Source organism: Bos taurus, chromosome 14, assembly GCF_002263795.3.
Source record: "Bos taurus isolate L1 Dominette 01449 registration number 42190680 breed Hereford chromosome 14, ARS-UCD2.0, whole genome shotgun sequence".
NCBI classification, from domain to species: Eukaryota; Metazoa; Chordata; class Mammalia; order Artiodactyla; family Bovidae; genus Bos; species Bos taurus.
Window position 1 is genome coordinate 39,858,543 of NC_037341.1, and position 14,095 is coordinate 39,872,637.

At 36.6% G+C, this 14,095-nt stretch overlaps 1 protein-coding gene across 4 annotated transcripts in view; it reads left to right on the forward strand.

Moving 5' to 3' along the window:
• The window catches only part of ZFHX4 (zinc finger homeobox 4), a 205,401-nt gene that overhangs the window by 9,792 nt on the left and 181,514 nt on the right, over nucleotides 1-14,095 (forward strand). For all 4 annotated transcript variants that reach the window (XM_005215522.5, XM_010812071.4, XM_025001711.2 and 1 more), the window contains 1 exon segment: nucleotides 13,553-14,095. This exon segment is cut by the window's right edge and continues 2,093 nt beyond it. In XM_005215522.5, coding sequence (XP_005215579.1) covers nucleotides 13,599-14,095 — 497 coding nt within the window. In that variant the 5' untranslated portion in view covers nucleotides 13,553-13,598.

A 14,095-nucleotide genomic window follows, 5' to 3' on the forward strand; every position in this document is an offset into this window, starting at 1 on the left:
CCCTTTTGCATGTTAATGTGTCTCATTCCTCTTTAGATGTGTTTATAGGCATAGCCTGAGCATTTCCCTCTGTAGACTAAATTTCTTTCATTTTCTAAGAACTGGCCAAGAGGATCGCAACAGAAAAGAGCAGGTAGGATATAAGACAACTGGAAAGTATCAAAGGGCTAATTCCTGGGAACTGCCTTAGAATTCTTCAATTCAATCAGCTCATTTTAAAATATGAGATGTTAAACTCTGGAGAAGTAATTGTTGAGTCAGCCAACAAGGCAGGAACATGTCAGGAGAACTCAGCAGTCCCCCGCTTAGGACTAATGGTCACTCAACTATATAGGCTACTGAAAAAGGGGTTTGTTCTGTGAATGAAGGCAAAGCTGGTGAAAATGGGGAAGAGAAGAAAAGGAAAATGGGCCATGGTAATCCAACAGTGTTGCTGTCTCCTCTGAGAGACTGAATTCTCTCTTACTGAAAGGAGACCAGTAGAATCTGGAGGGCCTCTAACCAGTGTGACTGGAAGCATATTTTTGCATGATGTAGGAGGTTAGGCTGGGTACTTTGAATGGGCAAGATGAGTCTATGATTCATAAAAATACTGATGATCTCAGTGACTTAAAGTGTGTTCTTAATAACCATGAACACGGTGTGAAGAAGAAAGAGGTTTCTCTTTTGTGGAGGGAAAGTAAATGAAGACAATGCTGTGATGTTTTAGAAGCAGCATAGTGTACAGAAAGAATGACACTTAGTTTAAAACCAGACATTCTTTTGATTGTTTACTTTGGATTCCTTTTTCCTTTTTAAATGAGACTGTTTATTTTAACTTAAATCTTAGATATTTTAAAATCTACTCCATTTTTTGACAACTCTGTGACCAATAGAGGTCTTTTTAGATCTATAAGACCCTTGGGTTAAATTCTTGTTATAGATGACCTTATCTAAGTCATTTAATCTTTTTGAGCCTCAGATACCTCATTTGTATTTCATAGTTGCTGGAGAGCTTACCTAAAACTAATGTGTTGTGAACATAAAAGGAAGTGAATGTATACAGGGCTGACACCTTATACTTCCCTTTTATTATTTTCAATAGTTGGTTTTACTATATGCTCTCCTGAAGGGTATTTGATACAGCAAATCTACATAGACCTTTTGAGTAGAGACCCCCCCCTTTTTTTAGTTAAAAAAATTATTTATTTTAATTGGAAGATAATTATAATATTGTGATGGCTTTTACCATACATAAACATGAATCAGCCATAGGTATACATGTGTCCCCACAGGGAGGGAGATAGAAATTAAGCAAGGAGGATGCCTAAGGGGTAGGGCCAAAGGGTGGTCTCCTTCTTATGTTTTCTCATTGGCAGATACCTTGATATCTAGGTGGCTATTCCTCCACCTTATTATCTGCTCCTCCTTTGTCACAAGTTGCTTTGGTTCTGAGGGGCTTCTAGATGTTTTCAATGCATTTCTGGGGTCTTTTTATAAGAAGCAAATTAGAATAGAAATAGTGTTTAAATAATTCAAACCTTGGTCTATCTGCAGGAACTCAAGATTCCAGACTGTCCATTATATACAATAATAGAAGAGACTACAAAGCTTATTTCAGAATTGAAGTTGACCCTTCCTATTTGTAAGTCTTTGAATTAAAGGCTTTTCCAAAGCTACATTAGGTGTCATAGAATCCCTTTCTATATACTTGATGTTATGATATTTTGATGTGCCATGAAAGAAGATTAAATGCTGTTTACCTGGCACCATGCTGACCAAAATTTATACCGACCTAGAGAAAAGATCCAGTTATTAATAACCCAGGGATATTACAGAACCCTTAAATTTTCTTGTAGGGATTTTATAGCCAAGTTATGAGTCTTCTCTTGGCTTATCTCGTGAAGAAGATCACAGTCCTTTATCTTTCCATAGGAATGAATTACTCAGAGGAGGACTACCCACGTTCAAAGATGATAAGATTCATGATAAGGTTTAATAAATTTATAAACACAATTTTCCACCCTCAACTAAAATATATTTCTCTTATCGTTTTTCTTTTTGATTTTTAAATTCATAATAATTTCCCACTGTGATACATGTAAGATACACACTTAAATTATTGTTTATATTTTTATGAGAAATATAAGTGTATTTTGGATAACAATTTTCCAGATCTGAGTTTGAAATTTGCTTGACATTTACAAATAGTTAGTTAACAATCTTTGCTCAAGTTTTTCTTAAAGGTGTATGTCTTGCCTGTGTTCTGCTTATTTAGAAGTGGCCCTGGACTTGACAGTTCATTTGAAGCACATTTATTTAAGGCTAAGCATTGATTGAATACTGATAGAGTAAGGATATATTTCATTGGAAGAAAATAATTAGCATCTTAGCATTTTTCAGAATGTGCTTGTTTAAGTTTCTTCTCAAATAAATTTCAGCCTTCATGAGGGCAGCACCCATATCTGTATAGTCACTGTATTCACCGTGAGGGACACTACTGGCGAATTCTTGGTAAATATCTCCAATAATACATGAAAAAATAGATGAGTGTTAATAACAAACATAAATAGAATACTTCAGTTTACTATACTACTGGAATCTGCCTCTCCTCTTGAAATCTAGTTGTTGGAAAAAACAAAAAGTTCAACCTTAAAAACATCTGGGTCTGTCTCGGAAAATTCCATAGGGAAAACTATCTTCCAGCATAATCTAAGTGGGTTTTTATATGAGAACCATAGATTGTTGCAGTCAGAAGGCATACAGCACAATCCCCTTGTTTAACCCATAATGAAACTGCAGCTCAGAGAAGTTTCTGGGAACCATCACACAACTACAGGGCACAGCCAATGAGAATCCAATGTGTGTGTAAGTGTGTGTGCATTCCCTTTAGGAAATCGTTGAACATTTTTTACTTCAGTTGGCTCAAGTCCTCCCATATCCAGAGATTCTATAATATTGGGAATAACTTTTGTGATGCTGGAGATATTTTCATTTGTGGAATTCTTCCAAGCAAAGGAAGATTTTCAGTTGGTCCAGTTTCTATGATGACCACAGGGCCAGCTGACCGCCCTGTGATTGGAAAGCTTAACCGCTTGAGATAGGACAAGAATTGCCTGAAAGGTGACAACTTGCAGGAAAAATGGGGTGGGCCATTCATTCTTGAAATGAGGCAGGGTGCAGATTAGGAATCGTTGTGGTTTGCCAGAAGTTGCTGGTCCTAGAAGCCTGTTTAAGTGCTCACTGTCAACAAGGAAATCATGGGCAGCACTTAAAGTGGCTCACCTCTGATTTATTCATAAACCTCACACGAGCACTTGGCTTTGTTCTTGCTCTAGTAAGGGGGACTGATGCCAATAAGCACTGGAATAAAGAGCTCCTTGCATGGTCCAATAGTGAATAGCACTTTACCTCAAAGCCTGACCTCCTTTCCCAAGGTCTGTTATACCATAGTCGACTCTGATTGGCTGTGTGTCTTCCGCTGAATTGAGAGAAGAGGTTATAACAAGCATCGACTCTGTAAACGCCATAGTATACATAACAAGATTGTGTAACTGGAACTTGGGTTCTAACTTAACCTAAAGGTTGTGGCATTCACGCTCAATGGAAAGGCTTCCTTTTCCCCTGTTTTTAAAGCTTGAAGAGTTTCACATTGAATAACGGTCAGAAAAAGATTGCTTCTTTCTAATTGAAGAAGACAATGACCTCGGAGGGAAATGGGTTTTGACAATCCCTTTCTCCATTAAAATGAATTTAGAGAGATTTAATAACATAGGGAATTAAGGGTTCGAGAGTAAAATCCACCCTACACGGGGATAGAAACAAAGAAATGGGCTTGTGGATTGATTAGCCGTTTTTATCTGAGAAGCTTCATTTATTTATTTATTTTTTTAGTGCCACTTCACAGATCATGCTCCAGCTGCCCATGGGAGGGGAAGGGGCCTTTAATAGACAGTCCGCTGGCTGGTTTGCTAGGGCAGAGGTTGAGTCGGGTTACTTAAATCCTCAGAGCAACATGCTAGTCTTTTTTTTTTTTTTTTTCCCTTCCCTGATCCTGTCCACTCTGGCTTTCCTTTTCCTCCTTTTGATGAAGTTGGTCTCTTACTCCTTGAAGTGCATATATTTACACAAAAATTTCCTCAAATTTTCACAACACATTAACCCAGAAGAGCCATATTAGGAGATGGTGATGAGAGTTAATGATATATCTTTAGATAAAGCCTTCCTCCCGTGCAATCACATCAGAGTCATCAGCTCATTTGTCATGGCTGAAGTGAAAATGTCAGGACCAATGAGTGTATGAGTGCTGAAGGGGACGAAAGGGCTTTGGGAGAAAGACATTTTTGTGCTGGGAGTTGGCCATGGCTTAGATTTAGCTCCAGGGAAATACTGGGATTAGCCAACACTGTGTACAAATCCTTAGCATAACAGAATTAGTTGGGAAAATGGAGAGGTGGGGGTCATGAGGATGGGCATAATTCTGGAGACATGCTCTAGGCTGCAGGCCAGAAACTACGGTAAAGAATGAGGTATTTATTAAAAGTATTTTTAGACATGCGTTGTATGCAGTCTCATTGAGTCCAGCAAGATTGAAGTGGTAGATTTGAATGGCATCAAGGGAAGATCTGCCATAATGTTCACTAAATATGTATATATGACTTTTTTTTTTCATTTTTTAAAAATTGGCAGGTAATTGCTTTACAATGTTGTGGTGATCTCTGTTGTAAATTAATGTGAATCAGTCATAATTATATATATATATCCCCTTCTGCTTGGGCCTCCCTCCCTCTTGGCTTTTGTTTTAAATTTAGCTATATTTAAATAATTTTGACCCTAACATTTAAAGATAATATTCATGCATAAAACAGTTTTGACAGTACCTTAAGAGTGAAAGTTAATAATTTAAATAACAGTAATGATGGTGAAATACTTGTTGCATTGTAGGGCCAACAGAAAACCTAGAGGCTAAACTTTCTTTAGGTAGACTTCACTCTGAAACTTTAATTGAAAAGTAACTGATTTTCTCTAGCTACAGAAGTTCTTATCTTTGATAGGCCAGTACTAGCAGATTTATTTCATTTTGGATCCAGTGAACTGTTCTCTTTCAGATAATGTACCCATACAACCCTTTCTTGTTTAATTCTATTGATTTACAGTGTTAAAGTGAAATAATCTGATACCTGTTTCCTGCCCTTTGAGTATTTGTCGTCAAAGAGGCTGATTATTTTTTTCCCCCAGCTCTTTAGCAGTTTTAAATGTATAATTATCATTGCATGTCATTTGATAGCTGCACTAATTGCTGCCAACTATTGTCTGTTTGCACTTAATGCTGAAACCTGATCAACATCCTGCTTTGGTTGATGTTTGGTGGTAAACTTTAATTAACTCTTATTGCATTGGAGAAGAGTTCAGGCTTGGTGCTAACTAATCATTTACCTTCATTATGTCCTGACAGCTCCACTTGTTCTTGGTCCTAATAGATACACCAGTCAGTAAATAAACCTGCAAACCTCATGCCTTGTAGTTGCTCCATACTGATATTTTGCTACTTAAAGTATAAGATAATTGGGCCCATATAATTATTTAGTTAGTTTAGTATCTCTAGTTCTGTAGACACTAATCTTAATTGCCTCTTTCATGCTGGACAATTTCATCTTAATAGAAACTGTAGATTTGAGATAACATTATTCCTTCAACATGGTTCCTATGAACATGCATCTTTTGAATCAATACAATTAAGCTTGTCTCCTGTTGGAATTCTTGTCATTATTTTTCCTGAAATACTTTTCCTGTAATGATATTGAAGTTAAAGTAATCAGGTTACCAGCAGATCATGTAAAATTCAACTCAAAATTGCTGGCTGCTTGATTTTAATTTGTCTGACATCAAGTTTGTTTGAAAAGGGATAATATGTGGGTAAACCAAGGAGCTTATAATTATGGCTGACGTTTGTTTGTTTATAATGAAATCTAATTAAAGTTCATACATTTAAAACACAAAAGTTAATTACTGAATTGCTCACTTCACTTATGGACAGCAGTCAAATTAACTTTCAGGCCAAAAAAGAAGAAAAACACCCCACACACGTACACAGAAAGCAAACAAAAGGCTCTTCATAATAGAAATAAAATAACCAACCAATCTGAGTGATCAAACATATATTTGCCAATATTTCATCCAGAAGAAACCTGGCATTCCACTTAGGTTCTCTATTATGTTAGCCCTAATGTGGTTTTTACTATAACATGATTTAAAATATCTACATGGGATATAAAAAGAGACTTGTATTTGATAGATTAAGAGTCTTGGATAGTAAGAGGCACTGGTAGTGATTTAAGAAATTACGCATATAACTTTCTTCATTAAAACTATTTTGAAATCATGTGAAATCATTGAAACCACTGCTCAGGGAATAGGAATGTTTGCTGGAATACCTGACTTGTGATTAATTTTATGAAGATAATTATGGTAGGTTTAGCCTGCAAGGAATGACATTTTTCAAAAAAAGATTGTGCTTACACTACTACACTGGTGTTATGTTGGTTATGAGATCATATTGGTGGGAATCATGAAATGCAAATAACTAAGCAGTTGTTTTCTCCTTTAAATATTTAGTTGTCAGTATTTAATAATGAATTTTGTATCTTAATAGACAAAGAAGAAAAAAAATGCATGTATATATAAGGATATATTGTCTTCACATTGTATATGAGAAAAATGTATTGTGGAATTGCTTTCACTAGTCTGGTAAATCTGAAGTCAGATATTCTATAGTTATAATTACCTTAATGAAACCAATTAAGATAAAATTTTTAAATGTCCCTATGTGACAACATAAAAGCATCATCAATTAAACACTTAAATTGGGTGTATGCCAGAGAGATTAGTCTATTACATTTTAAAGACTAGAAACATAAACATATACAAAACTTGGCAAATATTATTTATAAATTTCTAAAACTAATTGATCCAGTACATGTTTTCCCAAGGAAAACTAAACGGTTCCATGTTTAAACTTTCCATTTCAAAGTTTTATTTACTTGAAATTTCAATTATAGTTGGGATTGAGGAAGAGAGACTTGAGAGGGGAAAATGATTCTGTCCATTATTGAGGTGCTTTGTAAAACTGATTATAATTTACATAACCTTTTAGTATTTCCAGAGAGTATATTTATATGTGTTTTAATATAACACTCATTGATTGATTTGTAGATTAATATTTATTTAGGGAAGAAAAAAGGCTCATAGAGTCATTTAACTCTAATCCAACTTTGCATAGATGAGACAAAGGGAAGATGATTAATACTTAAGTATATGGCTGGGTGATGGCATTCAGAGGTAACTTTCTCTTCTATAAAGAAAGCAAAAAGAAAAGTCAGTATATTCTCACAGTATTGGCAAACAACAGCTTTCTAGTAATGCTTTAGCTGATTAGGACATCCTTACCCTTTAATGAAGCAATCACTACAAAGCCCCAATGTCAGTATCAAAGAAGAATCAGAAAGAGGCACTGAACATAATTACAGTTCATGTCCTTGTCTCACACCAATGCTAACTATTCATTTTCAATTAGAATGAATAAGAAAATTAGAAATCAACTAGATTGGTTAAAAGGACCAAAGTTTGTTTACAGAGGATAGCTAAAGTATTAGGTCCATCTTGCTCACTGATTATGAAATTTTCCTGAAGCAAACAAATAAAATGAGTCATATAATGGTGTAATTTGGTTAAGGAGAGATTATTGATTTCTCTCTAAGAAAAGTAGCTGGAGTTTGATTAAAGTCACGAAGAAAACTGAGGAAAATTCCTATTTCCCACAACTAATCAAATTAAGAACTATCAGAACCATTGGCAAGGGGTACTTTTCCTCTTTAGTTCCCCAACACATGTACTTAATGATTTGTGATTGTCATATAAAGTCCATAGAGGTTTAGAGATGAGAGAGAGAATGACGGAAGATGAGGCGGGGAAGATAGGAAGAGAAATAAAAAGAAAAAACAAGAGACAGAAATATCAATTCTAAGAGTCCTGTTTATGAGAAGGAAATAAATCTGTGTTGAATAGTTAATTTAGGCTTTAATGAGAAGAAAGAGGAAAACAGGGACTCCGTTGACTTACACACTCATGTTTGTCTTTGTCAACTTTGCCTCTTTAAAACTCTGCCTGGCTTAGGTGCTTACTATATTTGGTTACATCCTTCTATTCAAACTTAATTACCTTCTCCCCTTTGTCGTGACATGGGTGGAAAGTTTTTTGCCGTGTCAGGAGAGGTCGTCACACATTCTTTTGCAGTTCTGTTCATTAATTCCTTCTTGCAGAAGCATTTTCTCTCGTGCTGGGAAGGTAGAAGTGTGTAACAGAAGAGCCCTGAAACATCAGCAGGAAGCTCTAAGCTGGTTAATGCAGTATAATTGTCTGGACATAGACTGGTCTTTGTTTGTGTGGTTCACTCCGAATCAGCTGTAATTAACTCCAGAGTGTTTCCAGATTGCCAGCAAAGAAAAATTACAGCTTTTCTGTTTTAAATTGTAAAGCTCACAAACATTAACTATGCAGATTGCTTTTACTTTGATATATTTCTATCCTGCAAGAAAAAACAATAACCAAAAAAAAGCTTATTTGCCCCTCCCCCACCTCTAAAAATGTGCTTTTGTTAAGTTATGTGATTTAGTGTCTATTGGAACATAATGGCCCCTTAAGAGTTGGGTTTGAAATCTTTTTACTTAATATTTTCAATCCTTTGACATCCTTGCATTTGCCTCCCTTCTTGCTAATGTTCTTAATACTGAAATGGGAAAGAAGTTATGCAGTCTTTTATGAAATACTGAACAGATCCAAAAATAAGCAAATTGCAGAGAAAGCTGAGTAAAGAAAAGCACCAGCAACTGACTTAAAAGACTGAGATCAAAGATGCATTCTGATGTAACTGATGCTTCTACACAGGTACTTTACCTGTGTTTTTGATATATCAAAAGCCAGACTGTGAGAAAAGGCCAATTTCACTACTCTCTCATCTTGGTCAGCACACCACACCCTTCTAAAAGCTTCTGTACAGTAGTTTGTAATTATGAATTCCAACATGGGTAAAAATGAGGTAGCAGTGTGAGCTAATACAGCCCAAGACACAAAAGATCTGTCAGCAAATGATGCAAAAAAGAAAAAAATCCAGCCAAAAATCTTTTTTTTTCTTTCTTCTGAATTTAACAATAAGGAATTTAAGCTTCAATGTGGCTTTAGCGAGCGAAGAAAAGAAGCTCTTGGTGTCTGCATAATACCACTTTGATGGATTTTTTTCATCAGCTCTCTGTACGTGGCAACAAATAAACAAGTATAATTATACTTGTGAAGGTCTATTCATTGCTTTGTCAGCATTAGATATATGTGCCGTTTTCACACTGCGCCTCTCTTTTGTCTTTGGCTAACTCACTATGACATATTGATAGAGGATTTGGAATGGGGAAAAGGCCACAGCAGAGACAGTGATGACCTTTTGGAAACTTGATATAATTCAAGGATTTTTATTTATTTTATATATATATATATATATATACATTTTTAGGATTTGTGACTTATTACCGAATTCCCTTTTACGTGACCAACTTTTAACCCGTTCAAAATGAAATAAAGACTCAAAGTATCATGACATGGCAAAGAGCGGATGAGAATAAAAACAATAGGCAAAAGGGCACAGTGGTCTGTCTTCTTTCCCAGCACTTTGCTGAGTGGCTAACCTAGCATTCCTTTCCCATTATTCTGTCCTCTTGATCAGATCACGTTCTTTTTAATCATTTCACAAACACTGTCTCACTGTGTCACCAAGGAGGGCTGGGACAATCTCAATTAAAAAACAGAGGTAAAACTGGCCTCTCTGATTTTGGGTTCTAATGGGAGCCCTGTCTTCTGAATGCAAAGGAATTTGTCTATTGTTCAGAAAGCACCCTCTTCCATTAGCAAGGCTTCTAATAGGTGGGTTTGGTCATTTAGCAGAGCAGAGTTTAGGCAGAAGTGACTGCAGGACGACAGTAAGGCAGAATGAGCCATAAAAGTTCCTTTCTGCATGTTGTCCATTAGTTCCAAAAAAGGGATTTACGTGATCAAAGTCACTGATCTTGTGAATTGCTGAGAATACCCAAAACTGCGTACATGTATTCTAAGCAGACCAGCTAGTATGTATTGTTCTGAATTTAGCATTAAAATTGTATCAGGTTTTTTCTTTGAGATTTCTTGAGGACTTGGGTGATTTTTTTTTTTTTAATAGAATGTTTGGTAGTAGAGAATAGTAATTGGTGAAGACTAAATAGATAACAGTTAAACAGGTGAAGCAACTTTTATAGTGCATCTACATGTTATAAAGTTATTTTGGAAAGAATACTCTGGTATAAGTTAGATGGTTGTCTTTGTGGTCTTTTAACTGGGACTTATAAACTTTAGTGTAAATTTCCTAAATAGGTCATGTTGTTAAAAGAAAGATCTTGTCTGACGCTGGGGACAGTGAAATCACTTAACATCATCTTTAGTGTCATGGTACATATTGATCTAAACAACTTTTTAACTGCACAAACTAAAGTGATTCCATCAAAATATGCTGGTAAACACCACCATGGTCATAGTATATAACTACAAATGTAAAAATCAGGTCATCTACTACTAGCTCTAACAATTCAGATAGTTTTATTACTGTTGCTTTTGGAATGAAATGTAAACTTGTAGAGAATACTTACTATTTTGATTGTAGAGAAGACATACTAGTTTCTGATTAATGTGTAGTTTATGAGGAGAACTTGATAAGCAATTTTGTGTAAAGTTATGTGGGAGTGCTGTAACAGAGTATGTCCTATCACATGGCTTTGTCCTGTGATTGATTCTGTAGTATAGTTTTCATAATTTTTGTCTCATATCAATAAAGTCACTTTTGATAGTTACTCCTGATCCCATGAAGATATAAAAAGGTAGGATCTATTAATACTTCATATAGAGAGACACTGATGAGACATTGCAGAGTCCATTTGGCATCTGGACAAGATTATTAACTGTGCATTACATACGACTCATTTGAGGTGCATTTAGCATGTGTCATAATTTTAGTAAGTGTTTTTGTCAGCTGAGAACTGTTCTAGGTAGGGTATAGGTAAAACAGGAATTAAATAATAATAGCTCAGAAACTCCTTTATAAAGCTGTAAAGTGTTTGAGAACTTTTCTCACTCTTGTAATTAAGGTGAATAATCTTCCACATATCTGCCTAAGTCATCATAGGAAAGAAAGAAAAAAAAAGCTTCTTTGAGTCCTAGAACTTGATATTTTTATCTAGGATCATTAGTTTAGTGTTATCACCTTGCTCCCCCTCCAAACCTCGTTTCTCCCTGCCTTCCTCATTTCTTTTAGTCTGGCATGGGACTTTATTTTAGATATTTTGGCTACCTTCAGTGTTTATACATGGTGCAGATTTGGTAAATGCAAAGGTAAATATGAATGTTTGTGGACTAATTAGAGAATTATTAGTTTTTCATGCTTATGGTGATTTATCAGATTATTTCAGAGGATTTTAAAAGCTGCATGCATGCCATGAAGATAATTAACCTGGAGCACCTCAGTAATTAAAATTACACACCACACTTTGTGATGTTTGATTTGTGTGCAATTAGAATGTCATTTTAACCATCTTAGATACCAAAATGAATTTTGATTTCATTTTCAATCTGTGCAGCTCTTTTGATGTATTTGAAACTGATCACTTCCTCTCTGATTTAGCTGGCAAGATGAAATTTGATTACAGTAAAGAGAGTATTAAGAAGTTATTCTTCATACTAAATATGCCACTGACCTCCAATGATGTCTTTCTTCTAGAAGAACTTTTAAAAAGGAATTTCTAAAATGCTTAGTAATATTGGTGAGCCCAGGGTTTTGTTTGCTTCTTAGTTCTCTGCCCCTGCAAAGTCTATGTAATAGACGATAGGGGTGGGAGGGAAGTCCATAGTGAATCACTGGGTGTCCATCCTCCCCAGTATAATAACTAATGCAGTATAGCCATGTCAGAGGAGCCTGGCCGGCTACAGTCCATTGGGTCACAAAGAGTTGGACACAACCAAAGTGACTTATCATGCATGCACGCATATAGTCATGTCCACCTTCCTCATTTCAGAAATCATCAGCATACCTGAAAGTATTGATACATCCATGTAAGAGGGCTATTTGCCTCGAAGTTCTGGGTCCCTTCAGTTTTGAGATTTGAAAGAAGATGGCTTACCTTTTTGATAAAATCAAGGCAGTGCCTATGCCGCAGACTGAAAAGAAGCACTAAACTTTCAGAACACTCAACTCTTGCGTACAGTGCCATCATTCTGCAAATGGAGAGATGTGCAGGGACTCAGAGGCATGTCAGCCCTAATCAGGCTGCTATGCCAGTAGCTGAGGTTTGCAGGTACACACACAAGTGAGCATACACATACACACTCACACACAGAAGGGGAATGCAGTTTTACTGTTTGCCTACCTTTTTCCTGGTACCTTCCCCTGCTACTCGAAATTGATACGGCTTTTATGAGACCAAGTGCTTCTTGGTCTCAACAAAGAGAGTTTACAGTCAAAGATGCTTGCCTGGAAAAAAAAAAAAAAACTAACCAAAAAAAAAAAAAATGATGGAAGTAATTTCATCAGATGTGCTTGCATATGATTTGTTAAGCCAAGGGAGATGTTGATTGAGGCCGTGGTTGAAAGATGGGCGACTCAACCAGGATTGATAACATCAAAATGGTATCTGGAACGGTGTTCATTACGTATTGCAGTGGGGAAAAAAATTAAAAAAGCAGAGTGAATACGATTGTCCCCTAGGATGGGAGGACCGGTTGCAGTAAATATTAATTTCTGTTCTGGTGCCCATTGAGGTGACCGAAGTGTGGGAGAGAATTGTGATTGGTGCTTAATCAGGGCCAGCCAGATACCTGCTGAGAGCTTTCACACAAGGAAGATTTGTAGTAAGCTGATTTACTGGCAAAATGAAAACCAGAGAAGAGTTTGGTCCGTGCCGCCTGTGACTGTAATATTTCTAATTTTAAGGTTCCTTTATGGTTGGTCTCCCTCCCACCCTTATATCCGCACCCCCCCACTTTCCCCTACCCCCCACTTCTACTCACTGCCTGATAAAGTAAAAGGTAAATTTTAAATTACAAGTTATTTGTGTTGTCCTTTTATTCCCGCTGTCGTCTATGAAAGCCATTTGCATTTCTATTAAAGTAAAGGGGGTTTTAAAGCTTTTACGTATATTATATCCATTTTCAGAAAACAGGAATGAAAAAAATATACAGCTTACTGATACGAATTTTAGATTTGTGATGAATGCTCAGAGTGATTTCAAAAACACTCCGGATGTCTAGGCATGTCTGTGATAGCCATCTACATTATTTTGCTACATTTATACAAAGTCTGTCTGAGATAGATAGGTACACTGGTTTTAAGTTTTCCCCCTCACCTTTTTAGATAGTCAAGTTTACAGCAGCTGTAAATTAGTGATGGGCTATTAGTGAGCTGTGTCATTATTTAATAAAAATGGCTCCTCTCACCTTATTTTTTATCCAGGTCCCTGACAGGCTGGATGAAATGAGATCCCCATGTAGCAATTGCCATGGAAACCTGTGACTCCCCTCCTATCTCAAGGCAGGAAAATGGGCAGAGCACATCAAAGCTATGTGGAACGGCACAACTTGATAATGAGGTGCCAGAGAAAGTTGCAGGAATGGAGCCTGACAGGGCAAACAGCTCCACAGATGACAACCTGAAAACGGATGAGCGCAAAAGTGAAGTCTTGCTGGGTTTCAGTGTCGAGAATGCAGCTGCCACTCAGGTTACCTCAGCCAAGGAGATCCCGTGCAACGAATGTGCCACCTCTTTTCCCAGTTTACAAAAATACATGGAACACCACTGCCCGAATGCCCGCCTTCCTGTCCTGAAGGATGACAACGAGAGCGAGATCAGCGAGTTAGAGGATAGTGACGTGGAAAATCTCACAGGGGAGATCGTTTACCAGCCTGATGGGTCAGCTTATATAATCGAGGACTCCAAAGAAAGTGGGCAGAATGCACAGAGTGGAGCAAACAGCAAACTCTTTTCTACAGCGATGTT